Here is a 22,634-nt window from a genome sequence, read left to right on the forward strand (position 1 = left end):
TGTGAGGTCAAATACTTAAAAATAGTTTTTTATTAAAATTCTTAGTAAAAAACTACGGTATTTAACATTTTACATTTACTGTATTTTGTCATTTTTGTTAATTTTAGTTAACGTTACTTAAGTTAAATAATGTTAGTTCATGTTAACTTACAGTGCAATGACTAATGTTAACAAGCACAACTTTGTATTTTAACAAGGCATCAGTAAATGATACAAGATTATTCATACTTAGCTAATGTTAGTAAATACATTTACTAATGGACTATTATTTCAAAGTGTTACCGTGATTTTTAGGTCAGCCATGATTACCTTAAGTTCAGATTGTCTGTCATGTGGTGCAACTTTTTTAAAAGTCCATGATTTTTACGAATGAAGTATTTTTATTACATATTATATATTTGAATAAATAAATCATTTTAAATATACACTCATTGGTCACTTTATTAGGTACACCTTACTAGTACCAGGTTGGACCCCCTTTTGCCTTCAGAACTGCCTTAATCCTTCATGGCATAGATTCGACAAGGTACTGAAAATATTCCTCAGAGATTTTGGTCCATATTGACATGATAGCATCACGCAGTTGCTGCAGTTTTGTCGGCTGCACGTCCATGATGCGAATCTCCACCACATTCCAAAGGTGCTCTATTGGATTGAGTTCTGGTGACTGTGCGGGCCATTTGAGTACAGTGAGTCTACTCATTGTCATGTTTAAGAAACCAGTCTGAGATGATTCACGCTTTATGACATTGTGCGTTATCCTGCTGAAAGTAATCATCAGAAGATGGGTACATTGTGGTCATAATGGGATGGACATGGTCAGCAACAATACTCAGGTAGGCTTTGGCGTTGATATAATGTTCATTTGGTAATAATGGGCCCAAAGTGTGCCAAGAAAATATCCCTCACACCATTACACCAGCCTGAACCATTGATAGAAGGCAGGATGGATCCATGCTTTCTTATTGTTGATGCCAAATTCTGACCCTACCATCCGAATGTCGCAGCAAAAATCGTGACTCATCAGACCAGGCAACATTTTTCCAATCTTCTATTGTCCAATTTTGGTGAGCCTGTGTGAATTGTAGCCTCAGTTTCCTGTTCTCAGCTGACAGGAGAGGACCCTGGTGTGTTCTTCTGCTGCTGTACCTTTTTTGTGCGTTCAGAGATGCTCTTCTGCAGACCTCGGTTGTAACAAGTGGTTATTTGAGTTACTGTTGCCTTTCTATCAGCTGGAACCAGTCTGGCCATTCTCCTCTGGCATCAACAAGGCATTTACGCCCACAGAACTGCCGCACACTGGATATTTTCTCTTTTTCGGACCATTCTCTGGTTGTGCATGAAAATCCCAGTAGATCAGCAGTTTCTGAAATACTCAGACCAGCCCATCTGGCACCAACAAACATGCCATGTTCAAAGTCACTGAAATCACCTTTCCTCTCCATTCTGATGCTCAGTTTGAACTGCAGCAGATCGTCTTGACCATGTCTACATGCCAAAGTGCATTGAGTTGCTGCCATGTGATTGGCTGATTAGAAATTTGCGTTAACGAGCAGTTGGACAGGTGTACCTAACAAAGTGGCCAGTGAGTATATAAAGTACCTTTTGTGACCCAACGTTGGGTCAAATTATCCAATTAAAATGAAATTACACTTTTTTTCTTAACCAAATTTTTGGGTTTCTACTTTAGGTTACAACATTTATCTATTTTATGTTACCAATATTTACCATTTTCTAGAGTCTTAACGTTCTTCTAGGAACCATCAATGCCAGTAAATAATCTTTAAATAACCTTAAGACACCAAAATTGAAAGCTTCATATTGGTTTATTAAAGCGTCTATATACAACAGAGAGTGCTGCTTTTCTTAGCAAACATCACTTAAAAAACAGCAATAAGTTTTAGGAAGCATTAGCCTCTCCACTTACAGAGCCCATTAGCTGCACCAGCAGTGTTCATACACAAGGCCAGTATTGGGAGACTGTGTGTGTGTGTTACATGAACCGTCTCACTGCTGCCACACACGCCGTTTGCATTAGCAAGAGGCTCAGATGCCCAGCGCTAAATCACATGCCCTCGTTGCCAGGTAGGCAAAACGGAAAGCATTAGTCCAACCCAAGATCTATTTCTCTATACTGTACCTCATTAAGCTTCCAGTTTCTGGAGCACCACAAAAATAAATCCCACTGGACTTCTCGAGATAAAAATGAGATCAATAAAACGTGCATCCATTATTCAGCCTCTCGGAGACTAACAGTATGTGGTAAGCACTTCACTGAATCATAGATTGACATCAGTTTATACTTATTGACAATATGTTTACTTGGGGTTTCGTTAAATGGATCACGTAACTAAAGGGTCACAAAACAAAATTTTTAAGATGTTGACAGTCATATATGTATCCCACATTGCTTTTGAAATAAAATTCAACTGACAAAAATATGCTATTAGAATAAAACTGGTACAAAAAATACAGCTAAACTTTGATCCTGTTGGTAATTTGGAGGCTTTATATGGTTGATTTGTTGCGTTTTCCCTTTTATTGTTTACTTTTCTTTCTAATCTATTTAATGTGTTTGGAATGCCAGAATAATTTATTTTAGTTAGCCAGTTAAAAAGATGGAAAACAGCTTAAAACATTCCAAATCACATGGCTTACAGTGTAAACTTTATATTAAACAAATACTTTCAAAATCTACCAAATGTCCAACAATATAACAGTAGTCTACTGTATTTACGCATATGAAACAAACCCAAGGAACGAGGTTAAAACTGCAGCAGCGTCAACATTTCTTTCTCAACAAAAATAATAGAGAAACAAAGCAAATCGCGGCGCTGTTTTTCTTCAGAGGACTGCTACATTACGCGTGACGTCACGCCCTTTCAGATGCATGGGTCGGTGCGTCACGTTGCCGCATCAGCGGTACAAAAAAGACTAACGTTAGTTTGTTAAAATCTAGTCTGACGTAGACTTCTCGAGCTCGCGGACCGGTGTGATGTAACACCTTTATCGGTGGTGTGTTGTTTTCCGTTCGAGCTGCCGCGGTCAGTCACGCAGCGCGCGGAGGAAACGGCAGCATGTGCACGGGCGAATTAGCGATATAGAAAAAGCGATAAAACTATCTGCGACGCGACAAAATAACAGCAGAGACTCGTCGAAAACACTCGCTAGCGGGACAGATGGCTGTACGGGAGAGAATGGGCTTGCTGTCTCAGGAGGTAATGGGATATGTGCGGTTATATGCAGCCCGTCGGTAGGGCACCAGTGGCAGACTGCAGCTGAAAACACCCGGATCTCATCATAATAATAATCTTAATAATAAAATAAAAGCACCGTTGCGTGGTTTTCGAGCATTCAGTTGATGAACACACACACGTCGGGCTGCAGATGGGCTTTAATATCGGTCTGATGAAGTAATTTGAAGCCCATACTTCAGTCCCGGGGTGCAGTCTTGAGCGTGTGATGATAGGAGACACAATGACGCTTTTGTCTCTTTTGGGTCGCATCATGCGTTATTTCTTGCTCAGGCCAGAGACCTTGTTTCTCTTATGTATCAGCTTGGCCCTCTGGAGCTACTTCTTCCACACGGACGAGGTGAAAACCATCGTCAAGTCGAGCCGGGATGCCGTGAAGATGGTTAAGGGGAAAGTGGCGGAGATGATGATGAACGACAGGCTCGGCGGGCTGGACGTGCTGGACGCGGAGTTCTCCAAGACCTGGGAGTTCAAGAACAACAATGTGGCGGTGTACTCGATACAGGGCCGGAGAGACCACATGGAGGACCGCTTCGAGGTGCTCACCGACCTGGCCAACAGGAGCCACCCTTCAATCTTTGCTATTTTTGACGGACATGGTGGGGAGGTAAGGTTTAAGAAGTGTGGGTGCTGATGAGAGAGAGAGAGAGAGAGAGAGAGAGAGTGTCCTTGCGTAGCTGCTAAATAAGCCATTGAACGAGGGGTTCAGTTTTTGGAGCTTGAAACCTAAAAATAACGTCAATGGAACGTTGGGAATTGGTTCCTAAAATAACCAAACACAAGGGACAGTGGGTGTGTGGGGGTGTGTGTGTGTAAGCTGGGACGACCTTCAAAGGAGCAGTTCGTGCAAAAATTGTTTACTCACCCTTATGTTGTGCCAAACCCGTATCACTGACACTGTGTGGAACGTAAAAGATTGTTGTATTATGAAAAGATTATGAAGTAATTCACGGACGCTGTTTCATAGGCTAAAAGTGGATCAAAATGAGAAGTCGAAAATGAGAAGTCAGTGTGACTCAAAAAAGTGGTTCCTTTCCCCTGAAAATAGGCTAAAGTTAGTGTTTAAAATGTTTAAATTGTTGCCCAAATAAATGTCATTTCTGTCATTTGCTCAAAATTTGTGTTCCATACCAGATTGAGTGTTTGTGTTTTGTTGAGCACAGAAGATATACTGAAGAATTTCAGAAACCTGTAACCATTGACTTTATTAGTAGGCAGTGGTGGAAAGAGTACTTAAAAATCAATACTCAAGTACAAGTAGAGCTGGGTTATTTGGCCTAAAAGCAAAATCTCGATTAATTGAACATTTTAACTCGATTACATTTAATTAACGGTTATTTTATTTATTTTTGTCCTCATAGTTCAGTGACTAGTTTTGTAAAGTAAATATGCTCACATATTACATGTGAGAGATTTTTGAATGAAGGGTGCATTGCTTGATTTTAAAATAATTGAAGGAAACATGCAGAACCTACTGTTTATTTATTAGACATCAGCATTGAACAGTTGAAATTAAAAAACACTGGCTAAATCGGACAGGCAAATTTTTTTTGTAAAACAAATAACTTCAGCATTTGCGTCAGCCTCTGCGCGAAGGCTGTGCTGGACCATATGTGTGCGCTCAAAAATAAACGCTCAAGTATAAACAGCAGGGTCATGTGACTCCAACCACTGTAAGGAATTTAATTGAAAAAATTGACCTGAAAAATTTTTATTTATTTATTTATTATTAGTATTATTATTATTATTTTTAAGGTTCTGAAGGCCGATTTCGATTAATTGCCCAGCCCTAAGTAAAAGTAAAGTCTACTGCCAAAAAATGTAGTGCGAGTAAAAGTATCTGTTGTAAATATAAATCAAAGTATGAGTAAAAAGACCTTTCAAAAGTACTCAAGAGTGAGTATTACATTGTAAAAAGCTGATGCATTTACATGTAATTTGTAAATGTGTGTAAACTTAACATTCTGTTGTGCATTTAGTTATTGCGCAGCAGGCACACGATGTCATAAGACGTTAATATTAGGTTAGAGTTAGGTCATGATGTCAGTGTACCACAATTCAATGTCTAGCCAGCGCCTAAGGACGTTATTTTGACGTCCAATAATGACATCAATTGACATTGATATTAGTTGATTTTAGGTTGTGTTAGAAAGTGACCAGAATCCAACGTCGAGCCAACATCTTAAACCAACGTCATATTGACGTCAAATACTGACATCAGTGCTTCCCACAGGTTTGAAATATACTTGCGTTGGTAGCCGGATTGAAACATACCATCTACCCACATCACTTAAATAGTTAACTATATGCGACAAACAATTTTTAACAGTATGTGTATTTTTTTTAATAAACTTTTGTAAACAGTTTTTTTTAATGGATTAAAGTTTAAAAAGACTGCTAAATCAAAAAAGAAATCCACCATTTCTCATACTTTTATGCTATTCAGGAGCCATATGCATCCACTGACAGGTAAAATCTGCTTCTCTCTATTTCTCATTCAAGTTCAGTCGTTTATTGGCATGACATTTTATACAGTATTGCCAAAGCATTTTAGATATGTATCAAATATGTAATATATAGACATCATCAAATTAATGAAGTATACTGTAAATGAAAAATAAATCACAGAAATATAGAATACAGACAAAATCTCAAATATTAATAATAATAATTACTAGAAGAAAATGTGTAGATTATTAAAATAAGTCAAATCATTACCCGTTTCTAGTGCTGTACAAATATTTTGCAGCCAATTAAATATTACAATTTAGTAAAGTTTTTCTGAGTCGTTTAGATTAAGGAATTTATTATTTAATGTTTATCTCACTCTCGCGACTGTCTGCATACAATTAATGACAGCCTTAGAAAGCGAGAAAGTGATAGTAAAAGATAAATCCCAGACTATTCAGGGATTTGTGCTCACTAATCAGAGCATGTGAGACTCCCTGTGAGAGTTTTGTCATTTCTTGTGCAGTACAAAACGGGTAAACGAGAGAAGATTTTCCACTACGTAATCGATCACGGATGTTTGGTCATAGTGGGCAGATACAAAAAAGTTTAAAAGGATGATAATAATACAAAAGAAAGTGTTAATATACCTGGCCGTCCCGCCCAAGTAAAGTCTATGTGTGTGGGAAGCACTGGACATTTATTTATCGGGTACGGCAAATAATCAAATCGAATAATCAAATGTGATGTAACATGTAAACACTACGTTTTTCATTGCTGATCAACAACAATAATCCCATCTCCACATTGCAGATGATGCAATGTGACTATTGCGAATGCACACATTGCGATATCGATGCTGAAACGATATATTGTGCAGCTCTAATATCTTTGTGTTCAACAGAACTGGGTTTGCGTGAACTAAGGCTACATTCACGCTGCAAGGCTTAGTGCTCAAATCTGATTTTTGCATAGCTGTTCACATAAATGTGGCCAGAATCAGATTTCCAGTGTGAACAGATCATGGTCTTAAACTGACCCGCATGCGCAAAATGTCTAATTATGCACAAAATCTGTATACTATATGAAGTGAGTTAGCAAGCATGTTGTCAGATTAGGTTTAATATGATTTTTGCCGTTTTCACAGACAATTGTGGTGTCTTTTATAAACTGTAAAGCATTGTTCTGCTACTACTAATGTATATTTTGGCATTTGACACCTAAAATAAGTCTCTTGTAGTTGAAAACACTGATCATTTGTGATATATGACAAGCACAGTGCGTGACTTTTTGACCACCGGTGTAGTCAACTCATCAAGGGTTAATCAAATTTGCTCATTTTTATATATTTATATCATTTTTATATCACAGTCTTTCATATTTGGTTCTGTTAATGTATTAATTATTTAAGTGAAATACATCTATTTTGTATAGGCCTATGTGTTCGCTTTATATGCAATTTTTATGGACATACTTTTTATGTTAAATTTGACTGAACAATATATATTTTCAATAGGTTAATTATTGATTAACAAGCCAGTTTTGTGTTCAAATGTATTTATTTTTTCAAAATAACCATCTTTTTGTGCTAAAGTATTAGCCCTGTGTGCTATTCTATGATGCTGCTGAAGAGTAGATGATGTTTGCCGCACAGAATGATGACGCATGTCGATTTAAGATTATGTAAAACCACATGAAATCCTACATAACCGTTCACACTATGGCCACATTGCAAAACATCAGATCTGGATCTGATTTATTACATACAAGTGGCACACATCTGAATTGAAAAGATCAGATTCCATGCTGTTTGGGCTGTTCACACTGTCAGGACAAAAACAGATCTGAGTCACATGTAGGCAAAAAAATCAGACTCGGGCCACATATGCCTGCATTGTGAACATACAATAACTGACGTTACCAACTTAATCCACTTTTTACAGATTAAATCATGTAAAAAAACAATTACAGGTCGCCACACAGTGGGAAAAAATCTTACACCTAAAAGGACTTTTCTAAACCTCTATTTTACTGCCGTGATTTCACTCCATAAACAATGAGTGAATGGTCTTTTGTGTTGAATGGAAGAAGGTCATGCAGATTGGGAACAACACCAGTGTGAGCAAGTAATGAGGAAACCGTGTCTTTAAGATCTTATATTATCAATAGTTTCCAAGTTATTCAGGTTATTTATTATTTGGATATGAAGAGTTTTTATTGTTTTTTTTTATTAAATTTATTTTTATTTATCAGTTTATTGTATTGATCAATTTAAATGGCTAAATAACACAAGATGCCCATCTGACTAGTGGAATCAGAGGATTTATATAACTGACAATTAATGTTTTTTTTATTTTTTTTATTTATTTTTTATTTTTTGTAGGGCTGTCCAATAAGACAATACATATTTTATATGAACCAAATAAAAAGTCTAGAATATAATTGATATTGTGGTGTCACAAATGACATTGTTTATGGTAATACTTTAAAAAAAATAATTTATGAGCACAATATTTTTTAAAAAGTCATTATTATGGGGATGCAGACAGAAACATGATTATCAGCATACACAAAAAAAGATTTTTGTTGCTTGTTTGTTGCTTGTTAACTACTTGCTTAAAATTAGGGATGTCCCGGTCAGGGTTTTTTTGCCCTCGAGTCCAAGTCGTTTAATTTTGTGTAAAACCCAAAGACCGAAACCTGATCCAATACTTCTATAATACATAAAAAAAGAATAAAGAAGAGCGAAGAAACAGACCCAGGATATTCCTTTTTTTTTTTCAGATTTAATTCATTTTAGTCAAACATTCAACAACTCTGTTAACAAACAGAGCACTTTTGTGAGGTAGCTTAAACAATCAAGTATAAATAACATCAATTCTTCACTTTTGGACTTTAGTGCAACAGTAAATATAAAAGAAAATCTAATATAAAAACAAACAGCACCTCAACTTAATATACCCAGCAGGCATGTTAACAAAAAATAAATAAAAGTGCAACAGTGTTTGCAAAGCCAGTAATGTGCTTTTATGAACTGCATTTTTAACTCTTGCTGTCATCACAGTAGTAAGTTTCACAGAAGGAAATGTATGTTTTCCTAATGAAACTCGCTGTGTTGTCTTTTTCTTTTCCATCTCTTGTAATCCCAAGTTTACATATCTCACAGTTTGCTAGGGTAATGTTGTCGTCATCTACTTTTTAATGCCTCCCAGAAGCAGACATACTCTGCATTTAACCAGTAGCGTCTCTGCAACAAACTGATGTCATGCCCCATGCGTTGCTGTGTCTGTGTCAAGAAGTCAAGAAAGAGGTATATGTGTATGTATGTATATATGTATGTATGTATGTATGTATGTATATATGTATGTATGTATGAATGTATGCGTATGTGTGTGTTGTGATGCCATTAATTAATCTTACGATACTATACCAGCTGAAGTATCATGATACCAAGTAGTATAGGGATACTGTATTTCATAACTCAAATTATAAAGAAAATTGTCAGAAATACTATATGTTATAATAGGCCTACTGTAATGTAATTCATAATTCCCTTAAGGCCCAAAAGTATAATGTGCACCCCACTTCACCTAAAATGTTTTTTTTTGTTTATTTTATAGATAACTGACCAACAAAAATATGTTAAAATAAAGATACAAATTATACCAACTGAAATATGTTACAAAATAGCATTTTTCCCCCAACAAAATTAGGCTATATAAAATATTGTTTCAATGTTTCCTGTTACTATTTTGTTTTGTTTTTTCATCTTTTTTTCAGTCTTATCAAGTAACAATCCAAAGTAATTAAAAATTTCTTTCGTTCTTTTAAAGAGATTGTCATGGTTGTTGTAACTACTAACTACTGTATCGTATTAACAGGATCAGAAATGAACCGATTTAGATGTGCGTTCGAACTGAAGCGTTCGAATAGGCTACAATAAAAGGCGTGAATTCTACACAGTTTTGCAACCTTAAAGGACTATTAAAATAAGAAGGTCTATTGTAGCACAAACGTACGAGCATTTTTGTAACTTTTCCACATACAACATTATGTATTGTAGATAAACCATTAATGACGATACTACCGTTTACAAAGTACAGTGGCACCACTTGTATTTAGTATCGTGATACTACCATAGCACCGGTAAACCGTGCAACCCTAGTCCTGATTGAGGAGTAAAGTTCGAGTCTAAAACTGCGTCATCGGGCCCGATTTCCTCAGGTGATCGGATCTGGACATCCATACTTAAAATGAGCTGAAACAACACAATGTTTGCATTAGTTGGGGCAACTTATTTGTTATGTTCAGTCCACTTAAATTTGTAAAATAAAAACAAACAATTAAGATTTTAACTTAATTGTGTTATGTTGGTGCAATTGTGAACCCAGCATTTTTACAGGAAGTTGCAATCTTGAAAGTACAATGTTTACTTTATGTTCGACCTGCGAACATTAGTTGTTGTTTTTTTTTTTTGTGTTGTTAGTTGTTTAGTTTTGGGTTTTTTTTGCATTAGTGTTTTTTTTTACGTTTCATGAACATGTATTTTCTGTTTCTAAATTAAGCAAACATTTGCCCAGAAATAATGTTCTAAATAAACTGATCACATATGAATGAGTACACTGTAAAAAAGTAATGCTGGGTTTGCTTTTTTCCATTTGTGTTAAGACAACATGAATTAAGTTAACTTTAAGCTGCCACAAAAAAATGTGTTGCTGCTGCTCATTTTAAATAAGTAGTTTAAACAAGCGACAAACATAATTTTTTGAGTATATGCTTTTTAAAATGTCAAACAAAAAGATTTTCTGTGTACATTTTGGTCAATATACATGTATATTAATTGGTTGAATTAATATATATCATTATCAGGATATGAGAGGCTTATATCGTGAAATGAGATTGTCACCCAGCCCGATTTTACTAAATACTTGAGTAAATATTGTAAGAATTACTGTAAGTTCCTGTACATCTTTCAGCCACACATGCTCTTTCAAAATCATGGGAAAGAAATCAAAATCAACAGATCCTTAAAGTGCTGTTTTGCTCATTTTGTGTCCAAATACTAAACGGTTAACTCTAAAGTTGTTGTTTAGTGTGAGAGGATATTGACCGCAGGAGATCCACACACAGACTGCCTTTATAATGCTTATGAGTGCTCTAATGCAGCCAATTGAGATTCCCATGATACTTGTGTGGCGCATTCAGTCAGCTCCCTCCATCAGACATCTGCTCTGGCCCGTCGAGTTTCCCAGCCCATGTGGAGCTCAGACAGATGTTCGTTTTATCTTCTTCATTGTGTAGTAAAGCAGATGAACGCTGGTCTGCTTAATGTTTGAATACTTTCTGAGATGCTCTGAGAAGTAACATAATTAACAGCTGAGGAAATTTGGTGACTAGAATTTGACCATTTTGCCATTTTCTTAGGATTCTTGTCTATTTCTGCTCTCTTAATTGTAAATGGAATGTCTACAATCTATTTATAGCGGTATTTGTTTATAGAAATGGCTTTCCTGCAGTCTAGGCAGTGAAGAGATTAAAATGTGCCAACCTCATGATCTTCGGCCCCTGTAAAAGTCTTTTAATCTACTGTATCTCCTCCCATGTTTGCTGACCCAAACGTCCTGACATTATGGGTCTTATCTGTGTGTACACTCGTGTCACATTGATATTAGTGCTGGATCATGTTTCTGATTGTAAAGTGGAACAATAATAGTTATATATTAATAATAACTCCCCCTAAACCTTATTTTTTTGCCATTTATTTGTTTTTATACTTAGTTTATATATATTTTTTTTATAAATTAGTATTTTTACATGTGTATTTTTTATTTTAAATTATATATATATACATATTTATTTATTTATTTATTTATTTATTTATTTATTTCTGATTTTAATCTTACCGATCAACAATTTTTTGGCATTTATTTGTTTTTATACAGCAGTTGTGTCTAGTTCTCAAATCTAATTGGCTAATAGCCGTGCGATTATTCTGCAATAATCAGCCTCCTTACACTTCTGTATTACTCCGCCCACATAGTGACAGCAGATATTGCGGCTGTTGGACAGCATAATGTATATTTGAGGCTTTTTTCGGAGAGAATGTAGTTGTTTAGATTGCATCTATGCACTTTATTTACAAGGATTTTGGCTTTTTAAAATATTTATCATTTCTGAGAGACAGCACGTTGGCATCCATCAGCCTATCATTGAGCATAGCAAAGACGTTTGATATTGTCCATCCACAAGATGGCGACAGAGACTGCATAAGTTCTTAGAGGAGAAAAGATTGGCATATTTTCAAACTACAAATTATCAAAACATTATGAGATCTAAGTCGATCTCTCTTTTTTATGTTGTAGTGCTATATTTAAACCATTGCAATTGTAGTGTATTGAGTGTGAGATGGGACTTGCATATCAGGAATGTGTGTATTGTGGGTTGGCCACTCTTTGTATAACCCTGAGTTACTTGTTTTTGTTACTGCAGACTAGTCCAGTAAACAGAAATAAGAAATGCTTTTTTACTTATCGCAAACACAACAGTAATCTACTAGTGATTGCGTTTTTTGGCTTTTTCGGGGTTAATTATTGTGATCTCCCGACTGCAACAGAGAAAATACTGGGAGAAATCTCTGTAGACAGATGGCATTTCATGCCGTTCAGCCTTATAATCCTAATGTGAGCAAAATCACCTGTTTTGTCATCAAAAGTAGCAACGGTTTCTGCTGTTCTGACGGCAGCTGCAGAAGTGAATGAATGGAGGAAAAAAGGAGATCCTCTAACAAAAGGATTTTTAGACTCTTCGTGTTTGATTTTCTTTTATATACACCATTATGTCGAGGAAATTTCATCGAAAATTCGAAAACATTGATTTAAATTTACAATTTAAATTTAACTAATATAAAAATAACAATGTAAAAATACAAATTTATAAAAAAAAGAATATATAAACTAATTATAAATCAGCAATATCAAATGAGTAGCAGTGCGATATGGCTGTATATCGTCACTGGTGGGACACTAAGGCACTCGACCACACTCAAGATTTCTTTTTTTTTTTTTGTATATATTTCTGATAATTTTAACAATCCATAATGTTTTGCCATTTTTTTTGTTTTTATAATTGGTTTAAATATTCTTTTTATTAGTATTTTTATATTTGTATTGTTTCTTTGAGTTAAATTAAATTTATATATATTTTAATTTATTTTATATTTCTTTTTATTTCTTTTTAATTTTAACAGTCCGTTTTCTGTCATATATTTGTTTTAATAATTGGTTTATATATTTTCTTTTTTATAAATTTGTATTTTTGCATTTATTTTAATTAAACTTAAGTTATTTATATTTAAATTTATTTTAGTTTATTTATTTAGTTTTATTTAATTTTATTATTATATATACAAAAAGTGTTTCTTACACTTTATTATTAATATCAAAGGGAACCTTTACTAATTTCAATAAAATTCAGAACTAAAAGGAAAAAAAACACGTAAATAACAATATCCCTAAGTTATTGTGAGTAGGGTGTGTATATATAATCACTTAATTTTAACATGTTTTTAATTTAGATTTTAGTTAATTAATTATTTTAAATATATATCTATTTTTTTTTTTGTTGTTTTACTATATTGGATCAAATAAATGCATTTCTTTCTTTTCTTTTTTTTTTTTTCACAAGTGCACCAGAGGAGCAAAATAGCAATGCTGTTAGATTTAATTATACATTTATTTTTCTAGAAATTATACAGCAAGTCTTTTCCAGCCTCCCACGATATTCAGTAGATCTGATACCAAAAAACAGCATGAACACCACTCCACCCAGTCTGTGCGTGTGTGCGTGTGTGCGTGTGTGTGTGTGTGTGTGTGTGTGTGTGTGTGTATGTGCGTGTGTGTGTGTGCGTGTTCAACTTTTAGTCTGCCTACTAAATCACATTTTTCACCATAAATCTTGTTCATTTATTACAGCTGTGAAGGGCTTTAGCAATTCCTTTCTTTGGCAAAATAATAAAATACCTCAGCAGTAGATCGAAATGGTGCTCCATAAAGCCTAATCCTCAACAATCAATCATATCGTGTTCATAATTTGCACATATAATCAACATTTAAGCAATACATGTTCTGATTTAGTCAGAAATGAAAACTAGGTCTGTGAGATATTTGATCCAGAGGGTCTGTTAAAAATACCCTGTTAAATAGACAGTGTCGCGTTACATCATCTTTTGCCCTGTGGTGTGTGCTAATGAAGAGCGCTCTCGCTAACAATGACTAGCGCAGTTGGCCTAATCAACGCTCGTCTTGCTCTTCTGTCGTGTCCCCTTCCTCTAATCCCTAGTGGTCTGGTCCTCTCGTTATTATAATTTTGAATTAGGCCTGGTATATTGAGCTTTTAATTAGAGATGGCGGTACAGAGTAGAGGGATATATAAGTTATGGCCATTTTTTATGCCTTATTTTAAATGCACTGAATAGCCCTTTTAAAAGATGTTTAAATAAAGTCCCAAGACTGCATTTATTTAATAGAAAAAATATACATATATATGAACATAGGAATACATACCTAATTAGTTTTAATTCAAAACGATTTCATTCGTATGAAAATGTGCGAATTATTATTTTTTTTTTTTTACATAGATAGATAGATAGATAGATAGATATAGGTATATATATATATATATATATATATAGATAGATAGATAGATAGATAGATAGATAGATATAGGTATATATATATATATATATATATATATATATATATATATATATATATATATATATATATAGATAGATAGATAGATAGATAGATAGATAGATAGATAGATAGATAGATAGATAGATAGATATAGGTGTGTGTATATATATATATATATATATATATATATATATATATATATATATATATATATATATATATATATATATATATATATATATATACACAATTGATAATCTGTATGGTATTTTTAGTTATTTGATAACAGTAAAGCAGTGACACAACAAATACTTTAATTATTTTTATTCAGTTTGTAAGTTCACACAGAAATTTTAATTTGCTGTTAATTTACTCCCCCTCAGGCCATCCAAAAACTAGGTGACATTTTTTTTTCTTCAGCTCACTTAAACTGGAGTCAAACATATGAAGGAACATTAATACATAAATGACAAGTTATTCTGGTGTACTTTGTTTTACGAAGGTTTCTATGCAAAAATTATAAATCCGACCCCAGATATTAGTGACCAATCAGAGCTAACCTGTAACTTTTAATTAGAGATGGCGGTACAGAGTAGAGGGATATATAAGTTATGGGCATTTTTTTATGTCTTATTTTAAATGCACTGAATAGCCCTTTTAAAAGATGTTTAAATAAAGTCCCAAGACTGCATTTATTTAATAGAAAAAATATACATATATATGAACATAGGAATACATACCTAATTAGTTTAAATTCAAACGATTTCATTCGTATGAAAATGTGCAAATTTTTTTATTTTTATTTTTTACATATAGATATACATAGATAGATAGATAGATAGATAGATAGATAGATAGATAGATAGATAGATAGATAGATAGATAGATAGATAGATAGATAGATAGATAATTTGCTGTTAATTTACTCCCCCTCAGGCCATCCAAAAACTAGGTGACATTTTTTTTTCTTCAGCTCACTTAAACTGGAGTCAAACATATGAAGGAACATTAATACATAAATGACAAGTTATTCTGGTGTACTTTGTTTTACGAAGGTTTCTATGCAAAAATTATAAATCCGACCCCAGATATTAGTGACCAATCAGAGCTAACCTGTAACCATTGACATCCATAAATGGAAAAACAAATACAAGTCAATGGTTAGTGGTTTCCAACATTCTTCGAAATATCTTCTTTTGTGTTCATCAGAGCAAAAAATCTCAAACAGGTTTGGAACAAGTGAAGGGTGAGTAATTGGTTAATTTTAGGGTGAACCTTTAAATCATCCAAACACTGGTGTGTAACAGCGATTAACGAAGGCCTCTTTGTGCTGGTGTGTGATTGGAGTAAAATGAAAGCTTCACTGGTGATGTGTTTGCAGTGGGAGGGTCTCGAGTGGAAGGAGGTCACTGTGGGTCGCATCCGCCCTACTCTCTTTGTTACCGAGACACAATGATCAACATGCTTTAAATCATTCAGATTGTGAGGCCTGCAGAGATGTACAGCCTATATGCAATAAATCAATATATTAGTAGTTTTAAAGGGATAGTTCTCCCAAAAATGACAATTCTGCCTCATTCTACTTGTTCCTAATCTGTTTGAGTTTTTTTTTCTTCTGTTGAACACAAAGGAAGATATAATTAAAGGCAAAAAACAGCCATTGACTTTCATAGTAATTTTTGTTTCTACTATAAAAAGTCAACAGGTGCCAATATTATCCCTCATTACTAGGGCCAGACGGAATCTGCGGATGTTTTTTGCTATTTCTGCTGAGAATTTTGGTAAAAATCTAATCTAAAAATAGAATTATTTTGGGAGTGCCATAACTATAACCGTAATATGTGAAATAAATATATTATCTTTGTTAAGTTTATTTATAAACTAATTTCGAGAGGATCAGAATCAGTTTTATCGCCAGGTGTGCTTCACACACACAAGGAATTTGTTTTGGCTACAGAAGCTTCCAGTGTACATAAAGTGACAAGTGACAACACAAAATAAATCTGAAAAATAAAAAAGATAAACATTAAACAGATGCGGTTAGTCAAGAAACCTGGATGTTGAGTTGTATGTACAGATTGTTATAAATATACAGGTTATAAGTGTACAAGTGCGAATGTAGAAGGTATTGCATTGTATATTGATATAAGGTGCTGTGTACAAGTGCGTATGAGAAAGTATTGCACATATTTATTGCACAGTAGGAGAATATTTAACTGTTCATGAGGTAGACAGCCTGAGGAAAGAAACTTTTCCTGTGTCTGGCTGTTTTTGCGCTTGGTGCTCTGAAGCGCCGACCAGACGGTAACAGTTCGAACAGGTAGTGTGCTGGGTGTGAGGGGTCCAGAGTGATTTTGCGAGCCCTTTTACTCACTCTGGAAGAGTACAGTTCTTGAAGTGTAGGAAGGGTTGTGCCAGTGATACGTTCAGCAGTCCGGACTATTCGCTGTAGTCTACGGAGGTCGGTTTTGGCAGCTGAGCCGAACCAGACAAAAATCACGTGCTTATGATTTATCACAGCCGGTCTTGTATTAGCTAATCATGATCTTCCAATATGATTTCTAAGTTACTATAAATAACCACAATCTTCAGTCCGCTTTATCTTCGTTTGGAAGAAACCCCCCTTCCTCCCCATTTTCCTCCTTTACCATAGATCGAGCAGCACGGCGGCCCAGTGGTTAGCACTGTTAACCCCACAGCAAGAACACTGCCGGCCCTGCTCCCGCCAGGCCGGTGGGCGTTTCTGTGAGGAGTTTGTAAATTCTCCCCGTGTCCGCGTGGGTTTTCCCCCGGTTCTCCGTTTTCCTCCCACCATCCAAAGATATACATTATGCATAACAGGCTTGGCAATCAAGCACTTGTAAAGCTCCCTTTTTCTCACGTGTTCCCTTAGCTACAGCAGCCGAGGAGTTCTGAGATCCACCGAGCTCAAGCTCCCCTCTCGCTCTGCGAACCGGTGGGAGCCCTGGGCTCGAGGATCCCTTGAGCTCAGGCCTCTCTCCCGGGACAGCATGCCAAACAAGCTTTTGAGTGGTACCATACCACTGAGTGGTGTGGTTCGGTATGGGTCACCTTTATCAGGCTTGTGTCTCCACTGCCAAATGGTACCCTTTTGCTAGGCATGGTGCATGACAGAAAGCTGTAGTTGATGATCGTTGTTCTCATATTGTATGAGAAGCACTTCATACTAAACAAATGCTTTATATACATAAAGACTTGTATAAATGTTAATTACTAACCTTTCTATGAACAGGATTTGATTATAGCTGCAGACATACAGAGCCTTACAGTCTCTGAAATGTTACAGATAAAACATACATTTAGTCCTTTTTTGGGTTCATATACGATACAAAACATATACAGTCAGTACAAACCTCTCATCTTTAACCTTCACCAGCACATGTAACGTTAACATCTTGTTAAAATTCCGAGTTCATAATAGTCCAAAAGGTGATGATAATAATTAAACTGGCAGTTTGTTCATGTTTTAGGTTGTTGGAAGAATCATTTGCTCTGTTGTTTTTGCGCTTCTCTCGCATTTATCCGTTTCTGAAAGAATGTGAGCAGCACTTTAATAATCATGTCCACGCTATTATCATCAGCGCAAGTTCATTATTTCAAATACAGACGAGCATGCAAATCTCTAGAGAAAGTGAAACCGCTCGTGCTTTTAGACGGCATCGTAAACAGCAGGACACACGGCAGATTCTGCTCTTCTTCTTGGCTTTGTGGCTGTTCATCAAGACGACGACAAGGTTTGTTTGAGCTCAGGTCGACTATGGCTTGTTATTATATGTATATATAATTTCTGTGTAATGTGTATTTAAAAATGCCGCTTCCATTCGTTTCATACTCCTGCTTGTTTCGCTCCAGTGTTTTTCTCTGTAAACCAATAGCGTTCAGCTGCGCTTCTCGCTCCGCCTTTTGGTATCCTTTTGTTGTGTTATGTACCCTTTGGAAAGGGTACCCAAAAAGTGGTATGGTACGCTTCGCTTTTGGTACTTTTCGACAGTAGTGTTGGACGATGTTGACACATTTTTTTTATCGTACGATGTCTAATTTGAAACATCGCGATGGACGATGGCATCGTCGTCATAGGTGGCGGTGAATTAATTATTTATGAAGAATTAATTAATTCATAACGAATTAATTATTTGTAGCCTAACGTTTCAACTACCTAACCCAGATGGTCTTAGTTTTACCCATAACCAAATCATAAATAAAGATAAGTTACACACAAATTACCACCTGTTAATCCCTTTTTCCACAAGACTCTGGCATGAAGAGTGATCTGTGTCGTTATAATGGCGTCGACAAACTTGATAAAAAGTGGTGCACAACTAACAGAAACCAACCAACAGTCTCTGAAGTTTTCACTAAAATTACTAAGTACAAGCATGTAATCTTTCGCTTTCACGCTTGTACTTAGTCATTTTAGCGAAAACCTCAGAGAGGTTGTTTCCTTTAGGTTGTGCACCTTTGTTACCAAGATTGAAGCAGTGGACTGATGCTGTGACACGTTACCTGATAGCTGACCGAACTGAAGTCTTGGTTTATTTCTCTCTACAATGTAAAGCCTAAAATAATAATAATTCTAGCCAACAGCTCTGTATGAGAGAGTCTTACCTCTGATTTATACTTGGTGACGATGTCTGTGGGTGTCACCATTTAAAATTAAAGCACAGCTTTTCGTTTGTGTCTTATTGCTCGTTGCCATAATTTTAAAATAAGGACGCATGACAGCTGAGCGGGACCCTGCAAATAAACTGTGAAACTCTGACCAATGTGAGGAGATGTGGACCAATGTGAGGAGATGAGGACCAATGTTTACTCGCACATGACTTGTTTTAGCTATTTTGGTCCGTTTAGAAACTTTGTTCTTGGTGCGGTTCGCTTTCACACTGCAAAGAGCAACATTGTAATAATTTTAATCCCTGTTTCAGAACAAAACAGGTGTGAAAGCACCCTTAAGCCTACTTTCGCTTGGCTTTGCAGCTGACTGTGCACACAGTCGCAAGAGTAACATTCAATAATACATTCTTGAATTTAAGCGAGTCAAACTTAATTCTTTTATTTTATTTTTTATTTTGCCTTTATTAGATAGAACAGTATTTAGACAGGAAGCAAATTTGGAGAGAGAGAGGGGGGGGGTAGGGAAATGTTCTCAAGCTGGGATTCGAACTCGGGACGCCCTGACGTGCTACTGCACCATATGTCGACGCGCTAACCACTAGGCTATTGCGCTGACAGAAACTTTTTTCTTGAAGAGGACGAAATGAGTGATCTAAACTGGCTGTAGAAATATATGTACACCATGGTTAATCAACACATTTACCTTTTTTTAAATAATCTACACGTTTTAATCTTGTAATTATTCTAATTTGTAGAGATGTTGTCTGTAATAGTTTTTTCTGTGATTTATTTCTCATTTGCTGCATATTTTATTAATTTGATGATGCTATTAGGCTATGTTACATAGGCTATTTTATATCTAAAATACCTTGGCGTTCAAGTTTGCTTGAGATGCAAAGATTTCTTTTTTTATTTCGCCAGTCTTTTGTTTTTACTTTAACCCATTGAAAAGAAACCATGTATAACAGTGTCATAAATACAATTATTGTTCAAATTAAATTATATTTTGTTTGTCGCATATAGTTAACTATTTAAGTGATGTGAGTGAATGGTGTGTTTCAATCTGGCTACCACCGCAAATATATTTAAACCTGTGGGAAGCACTGGTATGACTACAGTACTTTAAGCAGACATTTCTTTATACTGTATAACTGCACTCGATTTAGGAGAAATCCATCAATCTCTAACCTCTAAAAGACTCCTCTTATTAGTAACTCTATGCTATTTACAGTTTTCAAATCACTGCCATGTGCAAAGTGACCCTGAGCTATATCTGCTTATTCTGCAAGAGCTGTACATCAGCGCAGTAAATAATGCAAAGGCTTCATCAGGAGGCTCCGCGCTGTCTTTCTGAAAAGCTGTTTGCCTGGGAAGTGACTTTGACTGCAGAGACTGCAGCGTTTCTCTTGGCAAGCAGGTATTATGTTTGCTTCTCTGGTTTCATCTTTTTATTTTTAGCGTGGCATCGCTGAGTCACTAGCGAGAGCGTAATGCTGAAGACTGTAGCGTGAGGAATCCAAAGCATCCGCACTGATGATGGGGAAATAACGCTCTTTGACTCAATATGTTGTGGGGATCTGGCAGCGTTTGGAAAGGGCACTCGCTCCTCAGAGACTCTCTGTCCCTTCATCTGTATTCTGCTCAAAACTCCATCTGGAAAGAGCTCTCGGCCTCTTTAAAGAGACAGTTCACCCCAAAAAATGGATGTTTCTTTTATCATTTACTCCTAGCCTGGTGTTGGGCTAAGCCTTTCTTCTGTATCCGCGCACGATGGCTCAGTGGTTAGCACATTCGCCTCACAGCATGAAGGTTGCTAGTTCAAGTCCCCGCTGGGCCATTTAGCATTTCTGTGTGGAGTTTGCATGTTCTCCCCATGTTGGCGGGGGTTTCCTCCGAGTGCTCTGGTTTCCCCCACAGTCCAAAGACATGCGCTATAGGTGAATTGGGAAAACAAAATTGGCCCTAGTGTGTGAATGTGAGAGTGTATGGGTGTTTTTCAGTACTGGGTGGCATTTGGAAGGGCATCCGCTGTTTAAAACATATGCTGGAATAGTTGGTGGTTCATTCCACTGTGGAGACCCATGATAAATAAGGGACTAAGATAGAGAATGAATGAATTAAAGCTCATTCCCCTTTCTACCCCTTAGCACATGTACGTGATTGAGGTAGGGGCGATTCTCTAGGTGTAAGGGAAGGACTACACTACAAACAAAGGAGTATGAGACATTTCTCTGAATACAACGGCCATGGCAGGTACAGGGCATTAAAACCAAGCAAGGAGACACACAGATGTCACAAAAATTGGCCGTTAATAAGTATTTTTTGCTACAAACAAGCATCTGATTTATTTAATTCCTTACAGTGTTAGGGTCATGATCTTCAAGGAGACGTATTGGAAATAAACCCGCTAAATTTTACCAGCGGTGGTCTGCAAAATATTACACAACATATTTTATGTGCTGCTAACCTTAGGCCCAATCCCAATTCTATTTTGTTTTACCCCCTACCCCCTTCAAAGGGCTTTAAATTTACGCCTAAGAAATGGGACACCACTACAACACCAACACACGTCATCATATGTCATTGCGAGTTGTAACTTGATGATGATATTGACGATGGCGACTGCTGTAGTTATTCCAGTTGCATTATTTTTGGGTATTTATGTTCAGGAAGTCACTGTAGGCATCGATATCATGTTATCATAATGATATAATGTGGCAGTGAGCTCGTAACTGAACTGTGTATTTACACAGTGGCCATATTCATCTATGTAAACACACGAAAACAACACTAATGATATACCAGACACTGTAAAAGGGTAATTCCCAGCCACTAGACTTTTCTGAAAAGGAATCGAGTATCATATAGTGACAGATGTGAAAGTATGGGACTAGGCTACTATACAGGAGTAATTATTATGGATTATACACTCACAGGCCACTTTATTAGGTACACCTAAGTAGTACCAGGTTAGCAGGATGGATCCATGCTTGCATGTTGTTGACGCCAAATTCTGACCCTACCATCCAAATGTCACAGCAGGAATTGAGACTCATCAGACCTGGCAACGTTTTTCCAGTCTTCTATTGTATACATTATATATATATATATATATATATATATATATATATATATATATATATATATATATATATATATATATATATATATATACTTTTTTTTTTTTTTTGCAATATCGCCCAGCCCTAGTTACATCCATAAATATGAGCACTGTAAATACACAGTGTAGTTATGTGCATCTTTCAATACCTAGAGACTTGTATATAAAATGCACTGCACTGCCTTTTGTTGACATTAGTAACAAAGAGCATAGACTCACTAAGAGGCAACGCTCTGTTGCTGATTGGAAAACAGCCACTAGATGCCGCTAGTGTCACACGGCAGCCATTTTGGAATGAAAATTCCAATAGACCAGCAGCACAGATTACAAATGTTAGACAAAATTACAATATTGAGTTAAATATGAGTTAAAATATTATTCTATATATATGCTCTCAGCATAAATTGGTACAATGGGTACCCCTTTGAAAAGTAACATTTAAAAAAAAAAATATCTCAATGAAAACAGACTTCCAGAATGTTGACA

At 35.8% G+C, this 22,634-nt stretch overlaps 1 protein-coding gene across 1 annotated transcript in view; it reads left to right on the forward strand.

The window, feature by feature from the left end:
- The first annotated feature begins 2,866 nt into the window (after positions 1-2,866).
- The window catches only part of ppm1la (protein phosphatase, Mg2+/Mn2+ dependent, 1La), a 38,946-nt gene continuing 19,178 nt past the window's right edge, over positions 2,867-22,634 (forward strand). The window contains exon 1 of the mRNA XM_056472344.1: positions 2,867-3,861. Within this exon, the coding sequence (XP_056328319.1) occupies positions 3,463-3,861 (399 nt within the window). The 5' untranslated portion in view covers positions 2,867-3,462. The remainder of the gene's footprint in view (positions 3,862-22,634) is intronic.

This window comes from Danio aesculapii, chromosome 2 (assembly GCF_903798145.1).
Source record: "Danio aesculapii chromosome 2, fDanAes4.1, whole genome shotgun sequence".
Lineage (NCBI taxonomy): Eukaryota > Metazoa > Chordata > Actinopteri > Cypriniformes > Danionidae > Danio > Danio aesculapii.